Source organism: Sipha flava, unplaced genomic scaffold (assembly GCF_003268045.1).
Source record: "Sipha flava isolate LNK unplaced genomic scaffold, YSA_version1 163_pilon_pilon, whole genome shotgun sequence".
NCBI classification, from domain to species: Eukaryota; Metazoa; Arthropoda; class Insecta; order Hemiptera; family Aphididae; genus Sipha; species Sipha flava.
Window position 1 is genome coordinate 612,801 of NW_020271821.1, and position 25,310 is coordinate 638,110.

The window sequence follows — 25,310 nt, forward strand, 5'->3', positions numbered from 1 at the left end:
CCCCCCCCCCCCCCCCCCCCGGCCGAAGCGCGAACGTCGTGGAATCGGTGTGCAAGAAAACCTCCGCCCTGGAGCACAGGGGCTGGCCGTATAAGTTTCAATCTCATAATATTGTACGGCATTTTCACCGTATAACCCAGTAAGTTTCAGCAAAGTATAATCTGACCGTCCTATGTTCGGTTATCGTTAATCCTGGATCGATCACGTGCGACACGATTGTGTACTTTGTAGTCGCGCAAAGAAAACCGTTCTGTTTTTCCGTGAAAAGTCGAAAACTCGCATTGAACGGACCTTTGTATGTTGCCCGGACGGTTTTTATGACAAATTTTTTTATGGTCCCGTGCAGCAAATCCGTCTTGAACCATTTTCGTCGTACGCCCCTGCAGTTATGTCCGACACATGCCACGTCCACGCCGACATGTATACGCGTACGGCTTAAGTTCTGGGTGGAGTATATATTATTAATTAGTTCTCTGGATTAGTTTTTGAAGAACACGTTATTCATTTTTCCATACAATCGTACAATCAAAATTTTACTGTACAATGGACAGAAAGGACTGACGAAGTGCCGACTGCGGTTTGCGTAAAACCACTATCTAGACACAAACACGATTTTTTCTAAAAATTATTATTTTTCCTCGCTCATATATATATATATATATATATTCTATATGATTTTTGAAGCAGTACCCGTTAAATGAAAAGGGATGGAAAATTAAACGTTTTTGCCATAAACGGTGTTCACTGTTAACACGATTCGAAGCGCATGGTGAATTTTAAACCGCAATAAATCTTCCATAATTTTTTTTCGTTAGTCAATAACATTAATCATACTTGTAACCTATACCCATCATTCTAAACATCATAAACAAACGAATAAACGGATACTTAAAAAATAACCGGTTAAATATATTAATGTCTATTTCGAGGGGTTCAAGTGCACGAAGACCTAACGTCTTCCGTGCGCATCGTTCACTTCCTACACAGTTTGCTATGATGATAATTTCCGACCGATTTATAAACAATTAAAAAATGGTTATAGCACACTAAATTGATATATAATTCAATAACAAAGTAGCTCAATGCATATCGGAAGTTAAGATTTTTTAAATATTTACGAATATGTAGACGTACGCAGATGTTGGTACACAAATTGCATTTCAAATTAATGTTTTCTACAATAAATAGTTGTATGAGTTTGATTCAATTTTTTTATGTTAGTAAAAAAAAAAAACAATTGATTTAATTAATATTACATAGTGTAACCGACATAACTAAATATCAATAACATATATAATTATAAACGAAACAATTCTTCAACACTATTATTATTTAACAAACAATTTTGGTTCTAAATTAGAATAAAATTAACAATTCTGAGAATGAAAAATTTTGTAATTAATCTTAAGTAGTAAGAGTTATTAAGGATCTCCCCTTAATTTCTTCAAATTACATCTTTGAATTATTCAACAATTTATATTTAACTACTAACTGCATATATTATGTTCCTTGATTCATTGTAACAAGCATAGTTGTATATTATGTAATTAAAAAATAAACGTTATTATATAGAAGTTAAGTTGGGTTAGGGCTTTAATTATATTTTATTTACCATCCCCCTTGGATTAATTGTTTTATTTGTGATATTTATATATGTTAAAGTAAGTAAATAAAGAGATTCAATTATTTAATGCAAAACAATATATTTGGTACCCAGTATAAACTAATTATTGAAAAAGAAGTTTTTTTGCTACTTTTCATCATTACAATTAAAGGAAAATATTTTATTGTTTCATTAAGAATAACAATTGTGCTATAAGATAATTTATTTATTTATATATATGCATTATACAATACCATATAATTTATTAGATATTTTAGGATTTATTGTTTTTGAACTCCTTTAGGGTATTTGTTATTCGATAAACAATAACAATTGTTTTTTAATTTAAATTATTTTAACTTTATATGTTTAACTAAAACATTTGTAAACTAATATATAGTTATAAAATACTCATGTATATTAATATATATTTTCTTTTTTAGGTAAGATTGATAGTATTATGAAATTTGAAATCCTGTTTTTGAATTTAAGGCGATGATCACTTCAATTCAGGTAAATAATAAATAAAATAAGTTGTTTTATTTAGAAATAATATTAAATGATAAAATATTATTATTTAAAAAAATAAATATAAGTTCATAATTTCGGTACATTTTCACTCAATAAGTTAGAAGCTCACATTGCTATTGTAGGAGTTTCTATCGTTGATTTTTTTGGTAGTTGGGTGGAACATTGGTCCCAAAATATCCACATAATAATTTTATGGCATATAAAAATATTAAAAATTAACTATAGAATAATATAGGTAGTTATTAGCCTTTTAGCTTCTATAGAGGTAACTGATTAAATATTAATGAGCATTTTATCATTTATAATATCACAGACAAAGAGGACATTTTTCAATATCAGCAGTATATTAAAAAATACTTTATTATATTAATTTATATTTGTTTACATAACTTTATAACTGAATCCTAGTATTGAACCTTAGAACAATAATTATAATTGTTATTGCATATATTGTATCAGTAGTTAAAGTCTGAACTATATATATATATATATATATTCAAATAAAATTGTATTTAATAATTTTCCGAGAATCTATATTTTATTTAAATCAATATTCATTACTTCAACATTAAGTTGAGTAAGTTGAACATAAAAAAAAAGAAAAAAATGAATATCTTATTTAATATGTTATTAATATTACAGCTATAATTATTAACAAGGTTATACAATTATTCTTAAGGTGGTGTAGGGGAAAAACTTCCACGGATCTGTTTTTGAAAGTAATTTGGTTGGTGGGTTTTTATTATATTTCTATTCAATATGCTACCCCTATATATTTTTTAGTAAATGTCTCTTTAATAAGCTACACAATATTTTAAATCATTCAACGATTTGATTGACTCATTTTAATGGATTCTTCGAATCGAAAATAGAGAAATTCCTATACTGAACCAACCTGAATATTTTACATTTATTTTTAAGAAATTTAAGATTTGAATAAAATAATTATTAATTATTTTATTTTTATACTAGATGCTGTGCAATTGATTTGATTGTGTTATATAATTTTACAATAATAGGTTTAGGTTGCCAATAAAGATAAAGAGAAAACTACCGGTTTTTTTTTCGATCAACTAATAAAAATGTGCATTTTATCATTTTCATTGTCTTAACCAATTAGTCACATGACAATTAAATTGCTTAATATTGTAATCGCTAATTACGCATGTAAAACATAATATGTTGAAGACATAACAAGGTAGAATGTGTTGCATTATCAAAATATTGTATCAAATGATGAATTGTTGTTATATTTCAACTTAATCGTTTTCGTATAGCCGCAAAATGTACTTTAAAGGAATGAAATAGTTATTGAAAAAAATTACCGTTATTTATTTACCAAAATTTATAATTTATAAGTTAAGCATTTTCGTTCCTTACGGTGAAATGCTGAAGTACAAATAATTGTAAAATGCACTTAATGCGTGCGATGTATAAGTGTAGGCATCGTATCAGTAGACGATTTTGACTATTATGTATTTTGTTCCTCGTGATAAATGATTCTTACAATTGAGCACGATGATATGATGATATTAATATTACGTATGAGATTACCGGGATAAACATGCTCGTGTGATCTGACTGGAAAAAAGGAAACAGTAGTGTATGATAAAAATGTATATTGGAAATACATAATACACAGTACTTCTTTTGTGAAAATGTATTATATTCGATATACGTGAATGGCTTTTTCTTTTTTTTTTTTCCGCCAAAACCTTAACACGACTTGGAGACACCAAGTTCCGCAACCACATTATTATTTGTTTTACGTGCCTCGCATTCCTGTGTACGAGCGAAATTTAGTTTTATTACTAGAAACAGCAATGAACATGTTTATGAAGTTTATTAAAAAAAAAAAAAATGAGGAAAATATTATTAATAGTTGGTTCTCTGTTTTCAAAAAAAAAAAAAATATATAAATAAAAAAAAAATAAAATTATGTTGTACGTACCTGTATGATTTTCTCAAAATGACTGTATCGATTAAAACTAAGTAGTAGGGTCTAAGATATATAGGGTATATGATACATGAAAAATAGGGTATCATAATTAATTTAGACAAATAGGGAAAAATAATAATTATCAGTCTTAAATATATTTTAAATTGTTCAATATTGTATCGTTATCATACTCCTATTCTTTATACTCCAATAAACAATCCCAATTTACTGATTGAAAGGTAAAGACCTTTTTTTTTTTAATAATAATGTGGACACAGACATCAGTTTAAATTGTTAAAATTGTTTAAATTAAAAAAATATATATAAATATAACTAAACAAATATATAATCTTATGCTTTTACACCTTTTTTATTATCTATTTGATTTACTGTCGTTATTTTCATCCTTCTCTTTTGAAATCATGTCATGGTTATCAAACTATAGATGTACTCTTTTTTCTAAATTTGATTTAGCTTCTTCTATTTATTGTCAACACGATTACATTTTTTTATTTAATTTTCACGAACATTTTTAAAATAGCATTTTGTAATATAATTTTAAGTATAATTTATTATTATATTTAAAATGATAAATAGTTTTCAACCATAACAATTGTATAGTATTGAATGTTTAAGTTCACTAATATGATTTTAAATGATAAAATCTTTAAGACTTAAGCTATTATTCATAATTCATAGGTCATAATTGATTTTAACATAAAAACATAAATTATTAAATAAGTGTTTTATGCACAACATTTATATTTTTATTTATATATATATATATAACAATACTACTTTGATAAAATTCTTCAAACATCGAAAAACTAATAATGTAAATTTAGCTTCTCATTTTGTGCTGGTTATTGTAAAGACTTAAATTTAAATTAAACATTTAATAACAGTTTTTGAATTTATTAAAAAATATACTAACTATAAGCCTACCAGACTAGATTAGAATTTAGAGAATTATATCTATTGACATTTATCATATTTTTACATTATACAATGAATAATTTCAAATTTATCATAAAATAAGAGATTATACAAAATATACAACATGATAAAAATATAGATATAAAATAAAATATAACATAATGTTTTTTTTTTTAATCAAAACCATAAAGAAGCTACAATATTAGTTATTTTTTAAATATTGATAAAGATGTTACATTTTCTGGCATAAGTTTAATTAATTTTGTTTTAAGAACTCGTTACAGAAGCAAATTTTAAGTGGCCAGTGAATTTTGCAAATGTTTGAAACGTGTGTTGTATATATATAAATTTATAATGTTATATCAAAATAAATATTTTATCAGCTAAAGGTATTTAGCTTTTAAAAAAGTCTATTTAGAAAAATGTAAAAAAAAAAAAAAAATTCATAATAATTATCATAAAATATTATTATTGTAATTATTATGTTCCTTTAATTCCAATATGAAATAGAGACCATTATTATTCAATAATACGCACGTTATAGGTTTAGTCTGCATAATATATTGATGTATCTAATAAAATATATTAAGCAATATTTATTAAATAAATAAATTATATACTTATGAACTTATTTACTTAAAAACTAACGATTAGTTTTTTTTAATTGTACTTGTATTACTTTAATATTATTTTAGAAGCGATCTTTAATTTCGATTTAATGGGTTATCGGTAGATCTATAGAATTACATTTTAGAATAATGATATAAATTCAGATATACACAAATTCTATTCAAATTTAAAATATTAATAAGTGGTTTATGTATTAAGAATATATTTAAAATGAATGAACTTAGCCCAAAATGTGAGTATGTTCAACTACATATTTACTTTACTATATATATATATATATATACATAATGATTCTCTTCACATCTTTAACTGTCGTGACCTTCTCAACTAATGTTTTAACCATAAAAAGTTTTATTTTTTTTTTTATTTTCTAGCATATATTTCAAAATATACGAGTATGTATACTATACATGTATATAAATAGGTACTAATATATATATATAATATATTATTTCAATTCTTTGAAGAATATAAATATAATTTAGGAACACATTGATCAAAGTGTTTTTAAACAAATAAATAATTTATTTCTTCTTTTCAGTAGGATTCATTTTATAAACTTGACAAATATTCTTGAATGCATATTTTATAATAAATATTAAAAATTGAAAAATATTATACTTTTTACTATAATAGATAACAGAAAAAAATAGTAGATAGTAAACATTTATTTTTTATAAGTATATTTATCCTAATGAAATTGGTAAACAGAATTATATAATCTAAACAAGTATTATTAGGAAAAAATAGATAAATAATATACAATGATTTTATTTTTGAAAAACTTAGAAAAACTAAAAATATTATTACACAGTTCAATAAACTAATCTTTGTAAATTTTTGCAGAATATACTTAAAATATTACAATTTTACTATTATAAGTTTAGAGAAATCTGATTAACAAGATGGATGAAATTGTATTACTTCCTCACTTCCCGTGAAAATATACTTTATCGAACATAACCGATGTTTCATCTCTTACTATTTATTAATTAAATAAACGAATTAGAGAGCCTAGTTTATTAATTCAATTAACTCAGGGGCAGTATATTTGATAGAATTTTGAAAAAAAATTCGATAAAACATTCTATGGTGACTTCTGAAAACTGGTGTATAAAAAAATGTTTAAATGTTTACATAACATTTTAACTATTTTTAAGTGAATTATAAATACGTACAGTGATTTCACATTTTAAAATTAAATGTTATAGTTATTAATTATGAATATAATGTTGTATTAAAGTATAATTAAATTAGATTCATTTCAAAAAATAAACTGTTAGTATGAATATAGAACTATATATGTTTAACTATTATTTATTTTAACGTATATTATTTTAAAAACTAAATGATAGTTAAGGTAGTAATTGATATGGTAATACTTTACTGTTATCATTTTTGGATTTTACTCCGTATGGAGTACAAAGGTAGCTAAATAAAATTTAATTGTTTGCACTATTAAGTTTGTTGTAATGATACAACTTTGTAAATTATAATTAATTAGCTTGCTCATATGATTAAATAAACTATTTTACAACCATACGAGCTATTGCTCTATACTTATGATATTTTCTTAGATAAATAGTGTTGTAGTGCTACAGTTTTATCTACAAATCAATAATAACAGAACAATAATAATTGTCTAACGGTCGTAATTTTGTAACAATTAATAATGATTTAAGTCACTTTTTATTATATTTATATGCATATACCATACTGTATAAACATTGAAGTATTATTTAGTATTTTAAAAAGCTTCAACTTATTAAAACCAAAAATTAATTTTATTTTTATTTTCTATTATAAAAAATATGTTTTTATATATGTATATGTCATTTTTGTCTAAAGTAACAATTTAGAGAAACATAATTTGTGAATACATTGTTCTACATTGGTAAAAATTACTCCAATATCAAAAGTCGTTCCTTTGATTTCATTAAATCGAGTAATAAATGTCTCAACATTAATAATTTTTCCATGTATTGTATAATCCATTTAAGTACGTACCTACTTGAGTTCATATTTTTTGTATTTTTATTCACCTTCGGTCATACACCTATTTATTGAAGGGCTAGTATTCATTTTAGATAATGACATTTTTTTAAAACTATTGAGAAATTTATAAAAGTAGTACATTTTTAAATGAATAATGATTGCATATGCAATTTTTTAATGGTAATAATGATGTACTCCAGATTTAAAAAAATCTATTCATTCAGTTTTGATAAGTCTTATATATTATGTACATCAAAAGAAAAACTGTTTCATAATGAATATATAACGACTGAAGCATAAGGTAAAATATATTGAATTAATATATTGCTGTACTTTTACGAAAAGAAATAAATAAAATTGAACGCTTTAAAGTGATTTTTTTTTTAAGTTTAATTTCAGGAGCATTTTATTATTCGAAATATTTAATGTTATTGGTGAGTTTACTAAATTTTTCAAATTTCTAAGTATTACGAATAATTAATACTAATTATTTAACTAAAAAAATAAATATGTTGCATAATATTAAATATTACCATGTTAATGTATTAATAACTTAATATTTTATTTGAAAGTATTAAATAACTATTTAACGAACCATCGCAACAATTTGTTGGAAAATGTAGTAAAAAAATATTCCATTTGTTTTTATTTTGATGACACCGTTGTTTTGAATGATAGAACACATGGACAAACGACGATTACTAATGTATTGTTATAGATATGAATAATTCATCAACAGTGACTATCAGCTACAGTAAACATAGTCGATTCTAGAACCAGTCAAATGAAAATCATTGAGCCAATTTTTTATGTTTATGGAGAAAATGTGTGCAGGAGTATAGATATTTAATGATACTATGAGGAGTTGTTTATGTTTGTTTAAAAGAGGGCGGAAAAGCGATATCAGTGCATCACATCACCGATACTAATACTTCCATGAATTGAGATCATAAACGAATTTTAGATTGAACATCACATCAGAATTGACAATCTATGACTTTTGCTGGTTGATCTATGAGGTAAAGCACACTGAATATTGATAATATCCGCAGTAGCTGATAGTAAAAGGCTTGTAAATTTTTTCCGAGCTCACGAAATATTACGAAAGTCAACCCTTGTCGAATTTCATGAGTCTGCCTAAAGAAGTAGGAAACTACCATGTTGTGTTCCTTCAGAAAATTGGAAAACATTCACATTGTTAAAAACTTCTAAACCACATAATACGACTTGAATTAAATAATTTATTGTGCGTTCAGATAATGGTGAAATGGAAGATACAGCTGAATATGATAATCATGTATAAAATGTGTACATTTAATTTTTATATTTAATATAGTATTGTGAATAATTAGGTTTTTGTGCGAACAGCTTTTTATGAAAAAATATTTTAACATTTTGTCCTGTTGAAATTTATAAAAAAATGTGGAATTTCTAACTGTTAAAATTTAAAAGACCCAATGAAAATCACATAAAATATTAAGTTTTAGATTTTAAAATTATTACACATATTGTCCAAATATGACTAAACCAATAGACATATATTATTATAATCACTATTTTAAACACCAAGAATATGTATCAGAAATTGTGTTCAATAAATATTAGTATTTACTAAGTTTAAATCTTTATAATTATAATACATAATTCCTTAAAATATAACGTGGGAATCTCGTAAAATTAATTTTGTTCTAAAGAGTCGCAACCATTATAATATCCTCTTTTTCAACCTTTACTCCGATCGAGTAGAAGTCGCTATAAAATCCTTACATCGTATCAAAATACGTTGTAAAGCATAGACTTTCCTGTATATTAAAAATATCGAGATTATCGGGCCGTGAAGTCGAGGATTACAAAATATACACGGTAAATATCCATATCGTCATATCATTGATCCAAGCCCTTCAGTCCGTAATATGTTTTCGACAAATCATCTTTCATGATATATATATATATATATGTTACGGTCCAGGTGGATAAATAGTCATTGTAAATACTATATATATAACAATTAATAATGATCCTCTTGAAATCTTAAAATCCCAAACGTTTTACGAGTTAGAAAAATATCAATTTACTTTACCAAAGGACTACATTACATTACATATGTCACCAAAATCCACTAATCAAAACTATTTCTTCTTGTACCATCACCAAAATCCTAACGTTGACTAAACATTTGTTGGCCTAGGGACCTCTACTCAAGTCTGCCAGATCAGTTTGCAGAATTGTACTTCTGGTTACCCGCTTAAATGTAAATTCAGCCGTACTCGTGTTCGTACACAGATTTTCATCGTACTTTGATAAAAAAAAAAAATTAAAAAAATATGACCAAGCATTGCACACGTTTACACGAGACACATGAGATGATTGGGGCCCAGAGCTGATTTGCAAGTTTAACCTGCTAGTTATATTTTATTATATTATCTACGGACGCACTCAGTAAAGCGAAACAATTTCGTGTTTCTACGCCAGTACAGTGCGCTTCGTTAAACACCCGTCGATTATTAAAGGCCACGCTGTTGACTACTACAACGCTAGTTGTTAACAGCCGTCAGTCAAAATCGACCAGAGCCGACGACACGATATACGACACCTTTATATATTTTGTACAGTACACGCAGCTGTTTCGATATTTTCCGTTCGAGTTTTCGCTGCTAAAAATAAAAACACTGATATCGATCACCTGTCCACATCAATAATACGATATTATTTTCTTGATGTAAAATCATTGCGCTGCAAAGAATAGTGGACCACAGTCTATAAAAACAATAATATTATTATAATAAATATTTACGTACATTAATGATAATGTCGTTGTAGACAAGATTCGAGAACAGTGAATAATCGCACCGAGTTTAGTGTGTAAGCAATACGAGTATAAGTAATAAGAACTACTATTATTTTAGTTCAATACATGAGTATTCTATGTATTTATGTTGGAACACTGTTTGGGATCATTTAATTTTAAAATAGAATTACGAAACAGCACTGCTGAACAAGGTACCTATAGGGCATATTAAATTAATTTTTTTTTAAAAATAATTTGTTTTGAGGTTCTTTGATTAATGAAGATCCTCTCAACCCACCTATGAGTGTGTGTGTGTGTGTGTGTGTGTGTGTGTGTGTGTGTGTGTGTGTATGTGTGTTTATGTGTATGATACGGTAGGGTTTTGTGATTTTAGTTTAATTACATTTAACAAACACCTTTTTAAAATATCATCTGTGTCCAATTTAAAAAGTTTGTTGCATGAAACGGTTGTTTCAGATTTTTTTTTACCTCGAGAAAGTTATCGAGAGGGGGCAAAATAATTGGTGCACTTATATATTATGATATGTGAAAATAATTTTCATGAATCTAGGTGCATTGTAAAATACGAATAACCGCTACACGAACCAGCGGTGCCAAATATGTTCTTAGAGCGGTGCAGCAACTGTAGCACTCAGGGTGGGCGGTTAAATTAACGGGTTCGGCTCATACGTAATGCTTCTTTACTTCTTCTATGGCTTAAAAAAAAGGTCCGTTTATCCAATACACTCTTCCGTCTCTCCTTGTCCAGCAATGCTTCCGCATCCGGTAACGGATCGATTTTCTTCAAATCTCTTTCGACTGTACACCGTGACATCCTTGCCAGGGCCTACCTCTTGGTCAATTCCCCTATGGGTCGTCATGTGTGAAATTAAAATGTTGAACAATTTCATTTGCTCATAGTTTCAGTGTATTAAAAACGTACCGACATAAGTGTTACCTGAATGGACCGAAAGAGCTGGTCGAAAACGTGTTCGCACCTGTATAATAAAAACGAATCGAACGCGACTGGCACAGCCCACGTCCACGTCCGTCGGGTTCGTTTTTTTTTTTTTTGTTTTTACTCGACCCGTAAGCCTGTTAGGCTTACTAGAGTCACGCGGTAATTTTTCACGACACGTTTCCTCTCTCCGACGGCAACGCCTCCGTCGAGGCCGGAACTCGCGAGTCCGTGTCACGGAGGACATCCCTCGTCATCCACGTGCCCTACCCCACGACGCCCGTGTGTCTCGTCGTCCCGTTCGCGTTCCGTTTGATAACCGCTCGATTCCGTGCGCACGTACCCGCGCGACGTGTACTCGAATCGGCTGTTCGTTTTCGCGCGAGCGTTCGCCGTCCCTACCGCGCGCGCTCCGGGAACGCCGCGGTGGGTGACGACGCCACCGAACGTCGCGACGGCGATGGCCGAGGTTGGGCCGGGGGTGGTTTAGGCGCCAGTAGATTGTATATTATAGATTTGCGTGTCGAAGCCAACAAAAATCGCCGGACGGTTTAAACGCGCACGCCAGTCCCCCGGCACTGCTTATTCGTCGTCCCCCGAGACACGCGGTCTGTTCGTCGCATTTCGTCGTTCGGTTTTGATTTTCGACTATTTCTCGTCCCGGCGTTTTCCTCTTCGAGTTTTTCTTTTTCCCACCGTTTTCCTTCTCCTTCGATTTCTCCCTTCCCCGTACAGCCGAAAAACCGTGTTTACCGACCATCAAACGCCATCGTAACATCCCTCTCCTCGACCCCGACGGCGTTCTTGTGCACGGTGTCGTATATCTCATTACGTATTACCTACGTTACATCATTGTTGCTATGTCAATATCGATGCGCGCCGCTGACCGCCGACGACGATAAAAAATGGAACGCGCGACTCGAGCGTGAGGGAGAGATACGTGTGCACCGAAGTGTTAGCTTTCGCATCCGTAAGTAATCGATTGAATTTACGTAACCGATATACGTGTAATATTATTGTGGTTGTCGCGTACCTACTGTATACGCTCGTATATATTTATATTATACACTATTATTATTACTACTTTTTTTTTTTTCACTACAATCATATTATAATATATTATTGATCGCGCAGTTTGCATTCAGTCGACCTCAGGCGCCGATACGCGCCGTCGTGTGTCCATGCTTATATTTCACTCTGATAACGTTGTGATATTATCAGATAACAAAACCTATGCGATACGGTACTGATAAGATTACCGACGAATATCGCCGCCGTACTATGTTCCTTTGCGTAGCGAGATTATATCCGACCCGTTATTTTTCAACAATCGTAATACAACGTTTAGGTTAACATATAATTTCGTTGAGATGACGAAAGTTTCAATCAGGCTCAAAGCTGATGTAATATTGTATTCTGTTACGAGTATAATATTTATGTGGTATATTCACGAGTTTATGTATTTTGCGCAGACAACCGTTTCGTTATTTATATTTTATAAACGTTCCTGTAAATTACATTATATCGGTGTACCAGCGTTTAGTATAATTTATGATTTTGGTCACTGGAGAAAATTACGTTGTAGAAAACATAAACGTTAATTATCATAATGTTAACGATAACGGCACACAACGATAACACGGACCCATCATTTTTGTCGCACGAGAGCCTTACTCGGGTTACGGGCCGTACTTTCTTTTAAAACATCTTCTTGAAATATTTAAACTATTAATTTCCAAAACGACTCTAGAGAATAATTAAGACATATACACTTTGAATAATTCAATATTTCTCCTGAAGGTTAAACTAATTTTAATCGAATGCACAATGTAGTGTGAATGAACATTGAAACTTTTGAATCTTAGATTTAATAAGTAAAATAATATAATACAATTTGTGGTATGTATTATAGAGATGGCACGTTTTATTTCCTGTTGAAGTCATCCATTGACATGTAAATAAAATGTATTAACAATAATTATATAATTTAAAGCGATGAATAGTCTGAATTACCTATGCGTTGAACACTCGTCTCGCTTAAATTCCCTACTATCGTCATAAGTCAGTTTTATTTTATCATTCAGTATTTTAACGTAATGATTGAATATAGCTATTCGAAAATGATTTCGATATAAGATGGCTATACTGCACTGTTACTGACGTTTTTTAAATTGCGATTACTCATTAAAAATATTATAAGTCTAGTGAATGTTTTCGAAAAGTATTGAATAGCGATTGCATGTTTCACGATAAACTAATGAACTTACATTTTCAAAATGTATGTATTGTTTAAGTATATACGTATTATAAAAAAAGTAAAAGAATAAAAACCATAAGGCATATATTATATTATATATCATTATATTATTTTATTTAATTGTTGCTAAAAATGTAATGATGTTTTACTCCAGTTTCTGTAAAATGGTTTAATTTTTTTTGAACTGAGTTACATTTAAATACAAGCTTTTTGTATGATTGTAAATAATAGAGTAAATGAACTATTAGAAATTTTTTAGGGAAAAATATACATTCTTACAGGAAATTTAGAATTTTTTTAATATTTTGATAGTTAAACGATAAAGTGATTCTTCGTGAACGAATATGTTATATATACATAATTGCTCATATATAAAATAATATATTATTTTTACATAATATTATTATGTACAAATAATTGATTTATTAGAATAGTTAAAGATCATTTGAAAATATTTTATCATACAACATCTAAAAGTATTTATTATTTTTAAATACTACCAAATTTATACTATTTCAATAGGATAATACTTCATTACTATCCAAAATTAAACATTACACTCGTCAATAGTTTGTATACAATAATGGTTATTGTTTCTTGTGTTTGATAATTGAAATTACAGTAAAATGAATAAAGCAAATAGTCCCTGAACTTTGAATGCAATTTTTATTACACGAGAAAACTATATTACTTAGTAGGTTAGTCTATACTTGACCTTGACTGAAATAAAAACGTTAGAACATTATTCTAATCGCATTTATTATTATGTAGGCTATATCAGTTAATTTTGTATGGAATTATTCAATGGTACAATTTAATATGGTTTTTAGATTAATTTACGTGTGTGTGAAATATACAACAAGAATAAAGTTATAAAACTGTGTACAAGAAACCGTTGCATTATTTTCAAACCACATACAATAATACTAACAATAACTAACACTGGTAATTCAGTGTACTTATACTGTGTTTATTCAAACCTCAATTTTTAAATTTTCAATTTTATTTATAAACATGTGATGAAATAGTATTTGCATTATGTTCATATGATAAAATAACACATTGGATAAATTTAATCTTTTAACGATTTTGTATATATTTCACTGCGGATTATCGGTTGAATCTGCTAAACTCCCAGAATTAATCAATTTATTCATAACATTTTACGGTTTGTATTTTTCAGAAAATTACTTTGCGTTCAACTTAATAAACATTTTTAATAAAGATTTGCACGGATTAAAATTACACAAAATAATAGAAATTACTCATAAGTATAGACAGAACTATATAAATAAAAAAAAAAAAAACTCATTATTATTAAATATGTATTTTGCTTGATTATTATTTATAATGCATATTGAAAGCGTTTATTTTAGAAATAAAACTTTTTAAATATATTTCAATTCAATTTATTTATTGGATTTTCAAAACGAATTAACTAAACATCATATACATAGCCGTGTATTATAAGCTTGTGTAAGATTTATTTATTAGAACTATATGATTATATGATCACATTATATTATACTGCACTACTGTTGCATTACAATATATACTGCGAGTACAAAAATAATGTAAATATGTGATTGTAACGAATAAAATAGTATTGCATTGTTGTTTAATTTCTTTGTTCACGGAAAATTGCATGTGACTATTAAACTGATTGACGCGAATAGGAATTTTTCAGAGTGATTGTATACACATTTCATTCTTTCTAAATTACAAGACTCTTCCCTTAAGTTTTTCTCGATTTATCATTGTGACGTACGTGTACTATATGATAAATCATGCACGAACGCTTTTTCCCTCCACTCCGCAACATTAATAATTTCGGCATTCAGTATACCTAACCTTTTATACACTTCAACGGGTTTCTATTTCGTCTATTGAAATTTAGTTAGATATTATAAATTGCAAAATTAATGGAACGTTTTATTAACGGTTTTCGTTGTATTTAGCCCAAAGTACTATATGCACCATGTACGGAATATACATTGACTTCAGTGCAGGCAAATTAATTATAAGAAACTTCTAGGTAGTGTATAAAAAAAACGTATGTAAAATAATCTAAAGATGAAACGCATAGCGTATGTGAATCCGTTTTCAAATGAAACTATGGTGAAATCGATTAATAATTTAACTCAATTAAACCGTAATTAAATGATTGACGTCACGGGCTTAGCTTTTCTCGTTATATTATTGATCGCCGCTTTTTATGTAATATGTTTAGGTAGGAATATTATATATCCGCATAGAATACAAATTAGTCGTTTCGAATACTAAATAGTTTTACTACCTATCTAGGTCGACCTTGAATTAATTACTTATTCGCCCGGACTAGAAGATTTCAACTTAAATTTAGGTTGTCTCTTGTCGAGACAACCAAATAAAAAAAATAAATAAATAAAAAAAAATAGTCTTCTCAGTGTATGTGGTGTACTATACTAACACGATGGATTAAAAAACTATATTAGAATTAATCGTTAAAGGATATTTTTTTTTATTATATGTGACGGTGGATCGTTATGAAATGTCACATTTAGATTTTATACAGCATTTTATTTTCAATTGTGGCCCAGAGACACGATAGCCTGAATCTAAAGAGACGCTAAAAATGTATTAATATCAATTCAAATATAATAGACCACAACATTGATTAAGCTAGTCGTCAAGGATGTCGAGTTCATGTGACTAGGATGCATAAAAAAAATATGATTTTTAAAATAGCTACTGAAAAGTTAATATTGTATACATTTTCAGTTGTAGAACAATAATAAATAATGTTATCCAGTTAATTTCTGTTAAAAAAATACGTACACTCAAATAAATTACAATTTAGTCATATGATGCTCATGAGATAATACATTATGGAACACAGGTATTTCCTTATTTTTAATGGGAAAGCTTTACATGATTTTAAGCATCAACGATTTTTACTGCGTTGAAAAATATTTACAAATTTTTTGATAACATTTAATTTTTATTGGCTCAAGTTTCTATTATTTTCTAAATAATATATAAATTAATTTTAAAATAATAACAAGAAAAATGTTTAAATATTTTAATTAGTCGTATATAATGTAATTTGTGTATATTAATTACATAAGCATATTAATTTTTGAAGATACTTGTAGGTACGAAATACTTAATAATAGTTTTTACTAAAAATCGGTGATAATGTGGCTGCAATATTTATTTTTAATTATTATTTTTAGTTTTTTTGTGTATTATTTTATAAAATCAATGAGACACTTATATTTTTTATTTAATTTACTATTATTTGCTTTTAAAGTTTCTTCTCTCTTTTTTTTTTTTTTTTTTTTTTAATGAGCTACTTAAACATTTAAATAAAAGATCCTACAAGGCGACTATAATACTTTGGGGATTATATTTTGGAAATCAATATTTTAAAGTGATTTTAGTCTTTATCACATTTAATGTTATCATAAAAATGTACGAATAATACTGCAGTGCAAATAATTTATTTTCAGAGAACATTGATATAAAACTTTGAACTTTCGATTTTGATTCATGAACAGCTGTAAAATTTCTCTTTATCTTAATTTATTTGTAATGTTACGATTTTCAAACTTTCAACTCGCATCGCATATGCTGTACATTTTGCACCGCGCTTACTAACGCATAATAGTATACCCTGCTCGAAAACTTAATTAAAATAAATACTGTTCTGCAGTAATTCAAATAATGTTGTGTATTACTGAAGTCTTACACGGTACGTTACATCTTTACAGCGTTAAAACGTTTAGAATCAAAATCAATTGCATAGCGAAACATTACTCGTAGAAATAATGAAGAGCCGTTAAAAGTGCGTGTTCAGAATATTAGTCGTATTAGAAAAAAAATAAAAATAAAATATTTATAACTCTATTAAATAATACTGTTTTGAACGTTACGATTTAGAACGTTCCTCGTTCGTACAAACGTCAAATTCGCATACCGGAATAATATTTATAAGTGATAACGTATATTCTGAACTCAATGTTCCGAAATATCCCTGTCACATTGTTATGTTCGTCTCTGTTGTCAAGTATAATATTTAACGGACCCGGGGTTCCTGTTGAGCGCGTCTGTTACACCGTATTGTATTCTTGACCGTTTCGCAGTTGTTAGATTGTTAATGGCGACAAACGAAACTGTACCGAAGATAAGTGGCCTTTTGCTCTTGGCCAGCAGAGCTGCTGCGGTGATAGCCGGATGGTCAGAGAACACTGTGCACTTGTCGTCTGTCGTAGGCGCTGTGTCAGTCGGTACGGGCAACATCGAGAGAAATGGACCAGGTTGATTTATGACGAAGACGTCGGCGGACGGCAGCGAAAGTTAATAATCAAAACGTCCTTTTCGACCGAATGGCATTAGCGAAAAGTTAAGGTACGACGACCGATTCCATTATAGAAGCAAGACATACGGGAACCGTGGAAATAAACGTACTTCGGTAAACGTTTACGCGCACGTAGGCCATAACGCAGCGGTATCATAACAAAGAACATAGAGAAAAATCGGTCTGCCTACCGAATCGGATTAGGTCCGATTAATGTTGAGTAAACAAAACCAATCGATTTACGAAGACGCGAGACGCATATGATCCGAAAGAATAACAGTATGGTCATGGCCAGTGATAACTAAAAATGTATCAAGATAAGATAACGAATAATTCATTAAAATGCATCTAGATAAGATAATAGATAACAGTTTAAATATTTATCCTGATATTAGTTAAAAAATAATTTCATTTATATAGATAAAAAAAGCAGATAATTTTAAAACGTTTCATCATTCGAACTCACATTTGTAAAATTATTATTTTGCTATGAATAAAAAAATAAATTATTAATTATGATTTATTAGGTTCAAAATCGTTTACAAAATAATATTATTCGACTAACATATTCAGGACAGCACTTCAAGTAGAACAAGGTTACACGATGTTTCGTCCGTTTTAGTCATTGTTGACAAAATAATACTATACACAGAATAAAATACATACTGAAACAACAGTAATTTACAACAACGCCAAAAAATCATTGATAACCGTGCAACGTTTATATCACAGATTTTGATTGAAAATAATATAAATTTGCTTACACACGTACACATGATTTTACCACTTATTTATTGTTTTAATTGATAATCTGTAATACGCTGTACACCGCTTGATGTAATAGCTTCCCCGCACAAAAATTAATAGCCTTCCTCGGGATAAACATCTAAATACCATGCTGCGTTTAATGTACGCACGTATTATCATTAAAACTTACGATAAATCACAGTGCGCATAACAGTTTTAAACAAACAACGTGAATAAATCAGGTCGTTTTTAAACGGTTGCGCGGAAGAGAAACATTTTTTTTTCTTTTTCATTCTTAACGTTAAAATATTATACTCGAATCGGACTTTTGCGATAACCGACAAATACGTGCAAAATGTATATATAGTAGGAACCGTTTCATATGACATTTAAGGGACTAGTAAAAATTGGATATTATAACCAATTGGTATTGTAACCAAAATTACAAAAAATAATTTAAAAACTTGATTATACATTTATACAAACATAATATTTCATTACGATTAATGTGTTATACATATTTTCTCTAGTAAATCATAAATTCAATACATAAAATAAAAATAAAAAACTTTTTTAAGTATTTAATGATTATTTTAGAATTTAATTTACAAAATTTTATTAAAAAATCTGTAATCTTTGTTTGGATAAAATTCATTCATTATTTTTTATTCTATTATTTAAAAAAATATTTTTGAACTTACCTTATTTAGTGTAATTTGTTAAAATTATCGGTTGTATTATTACACTTGATAAATTTATCAAATTCTTTATAGATAAAATATTTTCCTAATATAACCAAACATAACCGTCATAACATCCGTATAGTCATTGTACAGACGTCGTAGTAATCGATATAAATTAGTACGTACAATATATGAATTTTGCCGAGACTTTCAATCTAAGGTCATTACAATCAATATGTCACTACAGCCGATGTCATTATAAACGGTTTCTACTGTACATATATTTACATGTTCAGTACATTTTCATCTTAATTTAATGGGTTTTGTCGTTGATAAACAACAGAATATTCTCACCGACCGTTGCGTTCCGTTCCGTTGCTCCAGCTACAGACAACGAATCGTTCATTATTCGGTCTTCGACACTGGCTATTCGCAGTGGTAAACACTATAATGACGCTCGAGCACTGTTGTATGGATCGATAAGAGGTTGAAATTGCGTGACCGCATTTTCAAAATAGTGTAGACGGTATGCTATACAATAGTCCGGGTAGCTTTAGTATCCTAGTGTGTTTTACAACACTGGCGGACAATGCGAAAAAATAAATCAAAATGCTTCTGGACTGAGTGCGCTATCTTTTTTTCTACGTTCAATTTGTGTGTACAATGGTGAAAATTATTATTGTTGACCTCGACCCTCCCACCCCACATCTTTTCCCACTACTCAACCTTGCCCGTCGTACACATCCGAAAACACCCCACGTGTAAAAATAGAGTTTATAATACTTTACCTTCCTCCGCACTGCCTGACACTTGTGAAGAATAGTTTCAAATAACGTAGTCAATATACGCTTGCAAACATACATTTTATTTATTGTGTTACGTAGAGATAGTCGAAACGGTACAATAAGAACATCTCATTATCGATTTGTTAGGGTAATATTTTGTTAATCGTCCGAAGACCTAATGATAATAACTGAATATCTTCTATAAGTTCCTACAAATTTAAGTATCGAGGACCAGACCCGAGGTGTGTGTTATTTAAAAACTACGGAACAGGATCGTTTCGTATAAAAAAAAAAAAAAAATACTAAGGTGACATATAAAATTAACTAATATATAATAATTTAAATAGAGAGTATCTCACATACTCTCTACGTCCTACACGACCGCAGTGGACTTGTGGACGATGTTGATGGAAGTCGGAATGATGGCCTCTCGACTTGGGCACTTCTCTACGCATCTCTGCAATTGTTTCGTCAGCCACTCATCGATAATGAGTTCTACTGTGTTATTCGCCATCGTTATATATTTGCGCCAAAAACTCTTAGTCAACGTTCATGACCTCATTCCTTTTCCACATACTCGACATATTAGTCGGATGATATCACAGAAGTAATGTGCGGTGTTGATAAATAACAATCATTACAAAAGTAAAAATTGAGATAGTATAGTTTACATTATATGACAAGTGGTTTTTAACAATTTGTTGTCAGGGAATTTAACATATACATTATTATTATGTTATTATTGATTAGAATTAATTATCATATACTTATAGTGATTTGCAATCTGAGTTTAAATCAAGGAATGCTACTAATGCACAAATAATTTAACAATATTTCATTGTTTTTTTTTTTTAAACAGTTAAACATAGGGGGGCTATTTTCAATTTTTTGCCCCCCTAAATTCCATATATTAAATAAAGAATACAATTTATTTATAATTATATTATAAATGGTATAACTTATATTTTTGATTTCATAGATTAAACAGTATAATTTTATTGGAATACAAAATATTGTAAAAGGTTCATACATTTGATTATAATCGATTATAATCTGAAAAAAACCAATCAAACCCGATTAGCTTAACCTTAATAATTCTAGTTGTAGGACTGTATTTTTTGATAACGTATATTCGTCTATTTTTATCACATCAATGCAAGAATAAAAAATGAAGTTTGAACATATAAAGTGAAAATAATAGAACGTAAAAAACATAATAGTTGACATAAAAAAAATCCAAGGGGCGAGCTCCTTTTTTGCCTCCCCCCCTTAAAAACTACTACTTCCTACGCCACTCATTGAATGAAACGCGACATTTTACTGCGCATGACATGGTTCCGTACCACATTTTGTTGCGAACAATGTTTAAGAAAACCGAGCTGCTGACTTTTCGATCGCACTTCATGACCGTCTCGCCACGACACACGTATGCATTACAAAACAAACAGACTGGTGATAATTTACGAATTACTAAATGATACGTTGACATTGTGAAACCGTCAAAACTTAACCTGATGAACTAAGTTTGCTGACCTTGAAAACTTGAAGAACTACTGTACACCGAACAAAATGCCATCCGAGAAATATATTGTATTTTGTTTGATTTATGATTCATTAAGCGTTTTGGAACGTCCCATCCCATAGTATAATACAGTCATATATCGAGCACTTCGCTTCGCGAATGACAACAAATCGTCCGACCGCGCAGTTATGTTATTTTTATTCTGAACTACAGTTCATCTGTTCAGACTTTCCGTGATTACGTGTTGAAATATACCGTTTAACGTGATGAATTTTTCAACACTGCTCATTTTGAAATAATACTTTGACTCGACGAATATATTAATTTATTCATTGAACGGTCAACTATATTATAATTTTAAACACCAAATTCTCAAAATTCATAACAAGTACCTATAATGTAAATTTTGAAGCATGAATTAATTTTAAGCCCTAACTTGTTATTATAGTTTGAATGTTATCGCGAAACTATACTAAAAGTTTATGAGCACGTTTCGAATAATGGACATTTGCGTTTTATTGTATGAGGATTTATAACTATATTTTTTTATTATTTTAAGAATATTTAAAATGTGGAATATATAAAGTACATTTTTCATGTTCAATAAATGTATAATATAATATTCGTATTGTTCGTGTATTTATGTTGTAATTATTATTTTATATGTACATCTAATTTTATATATACAATATAATTATCCACTATAAATACCTAATATGCCACCAACTATAATAAAATTATATCAATACCGATTTGATTTAAAATGCAAACTGCGTGAAAAAAAATATAGATGAAACGAAATTAAAAATTATTTTTATGTATTATAATACTGTTGTTATATATGCATATTATTTATTTTATACATTATTATTTTTATGTTGATAATTCCCTAAATAGTTGTTATTATATATTCTCACAGTGTTAAAAATGTCAACCAACACTAGTGGAAAAAGATCAAAAACTCAAGGAGCTACACCATTAATATTGTCACCGGCTGATATCGAAAATGAAGGTAATATATTAAAATTAAAAGGAAATATTTCCCAATGTATAAGGATATAGGAATATATTAGGATAATTTGCTTGCAATACCATGTGCATTTGGTTCAAGAATTAAACAGAAGTTTAACTTCATTATAAAACTATACGTGTATTACATTGAAGTTTACGGAGAGATGAGTGAATTTAAATATTCACTGGCTATAAAACTTAAAATCGTTGAAAATAGATACCATGTTTCGGTACAATAATATGTTGATGTGAGGTATATTTGAAATTTATAACGAAATTATTTGAACAAAAATAAATAAAACAGTGTTAATGGGTTATTTCAGTGTGGTAGGCATCATATTATATTATTGTCAACGTAACATATTATTCTCTAACGATGAATTCATATTTTTCTTTTATTAAACATGCCTACATAACATAATATTTGAAAAAAATATGATTAGAAATTTGAAAACTACTATAATAAAACATAAACGTAAATTCATAAACTAGAAAATTATGACTTGAAATATTTTTAGAGGGAAAAAATAAATAGTAAAAAGTTTTGTTCAATAAAAAACTAATTTTTAAATTTATAAAGCAATAATCACATGTACGCACGCATATTTTGTAAAACATATTCCGAGTGAATAAAAAATAATAAAATATTAAAACACAAAATTAAAATTAAAATTTATTTTATGGTTTATATTTATAAATTAATATATATATAAATAAATTAAAAGTTCATACATAGAAAAAACTAATAAATAAATAAAATCTTAGTCTAAAACATTATTATATTTGCAAAGTACGACAGGTTTTGAATTAAAAATTCATCGTCGGGTATATGCAAAGTCAATAAAATTGCCATTGAATATGAAAAAACTATTCCAATTATCAGTTTTTTATCGGTGGGCCAAAAAGATGTACGAGAGAGTATAAATTACGCGCATTTTTGCGTACAGCATACGAAAAAACTTTAAGTTTATTATTGTTAACACACACAGCAGTAGGTTAGACGGCAGACATGTCGAACACCATCGGTTGCGATTGTCGTTCCTATATTACATAGGGGAATAAACAGTTTCCTCGAATGTTTTCTTCCAATTGCTTCCCAATCGCATTTGTTACGGTTACGGTTATGGTCTTTGTGGGAGTCGTTTTGGTTACTGTGGTCATGCGAACGGTTGTGTCTGTTAATAATATTATTATTGCATATTTAGTTAACAACTCATGTACGTCTTACTTCAGCGTAGTGCCAAAAGTACCTTGCCGAATTGTTTTAAATGTTGAGGGAGCTTAGGTATTTATTTCTGTACAAAGGCGCACTGAGAAAGGATTTGTCGATAATTGCATGATCAAGGGTCGAAACTGTTTTAGGCTCTGGGATAGATCGTATAAATGTTTTCACTTTTTGGTTACCTATAGGCAATATTTAATTTTGTTTAATATTTATATTTCAATAATTACCGATTGTGTTTACGTAAATTAAATTATTATATTTTAAATTTATAGAAATAAAATATTTTTATTTTTTGTAGGCCATCAAGGTTTTTCGCAGGAATAAAATATATTATTAGAATGAACGGTGATTGTGCGCTTTAATTATTGTGATTATTATATTTTTGTATTTTACATCAAAATGGTTATAATGCTCTAATATCTCTAATATGGTAAAATATGTAATAGGTAAAATTGATTTATTTAGCTAACAATCATGTATTATAATATCATTATTAGTGCCATCGATTAAAATAGTATATACAGCTACACTATACCGCTGTTAGAATTTATAGCACTTACGTGGACGCAACTACTAGACGTCGCTGTAATCATTTGCGTTTGACTTATCTATTTTATTGAGTTGAATTCAAACAGGGATAAACCGATGTCTAGTGGCTGCGTCCATGTAGGTGCTACTAGTTTTTAATAACGTAATGGCGTAGGTTTTTAGTATAATATTTTAAAATCAATAGTATTACTATTATTGAATGCTTGTTGTATATTTACTTTTTTTATCAGTACTAAAATATCACTGGATTATATATGTGTTACACCTTTGAGTATTAAAACGAGGTCGTAGGTTGCGCGACTCTTTACCATTTTATAGAGTACTTATTATACGTATAGTGTACACCATAATTATTTATGTGTATTGAACAGCAGTCTTATTCAACATTAACCGTGTGTTATTAATAAATACTTCTCTCGAGGTTAGAGAGTTCTGTGTTATACAGCGAAATATTTAAAATATATAATATACGATATTTTACGATAGAAAAAATTAAAATTAAAATTATAGTATGGTTAGTATGGTTACTCAATGGTTATAATGATTGTATAATTTAATAATAATTAGTGGCCATCAAGTTAAATCAATTTATTTGTTTTGCAAACACAGATTAAATGGAAGACCGTTGATAATATATATTTTATATATTGAAATTATTAAATCATAATAATTGATAATATGTAATTTACGTTTATATATTTTTTACCTTTTTTCCATATAATTATTGAAGTGTATATTTGTAAAGGTGTATTCTAATAAAATCATCAAGTAGCGAATACAATATTTATATAGAATTTCGTCTTGAATACAAC

At 28.6% G+C, this 25,310-nt stretch overlaps 1 protein-coding gene across 4 annotated transcripts in view; it reads left to right on the forward strand.

Moving 5' to 3' along the window:
- LOC112679480 (solute carrier family 12 member 6) overlaps positions 1–25,310 on the forward strand; it is a 309,155-nt gene that overhangs the window by 106,368 nt on the left and 177,477 nt on the right. For 2 of the 4 annotated variants that reach the window (XM_025549297.1, XM_025549299.1), the window contains exon 2: positions 22,633–22,725. The exons of 1 other annotated variant lie outside the window; for it this stretch is intronic. In XM_025549297.1, the coding sequence (XP_025405082.1) occupies positions 22,633–22,725 (93 nt within the window). Of the gene's footprint in view, positions 1–11,950; positions 12,351–22,632; positions 22,726–25,310 lie in introns of those variants that run through there. One more of the 4 variants, XM_025549301.1, reaches the window with a different exon arrangement.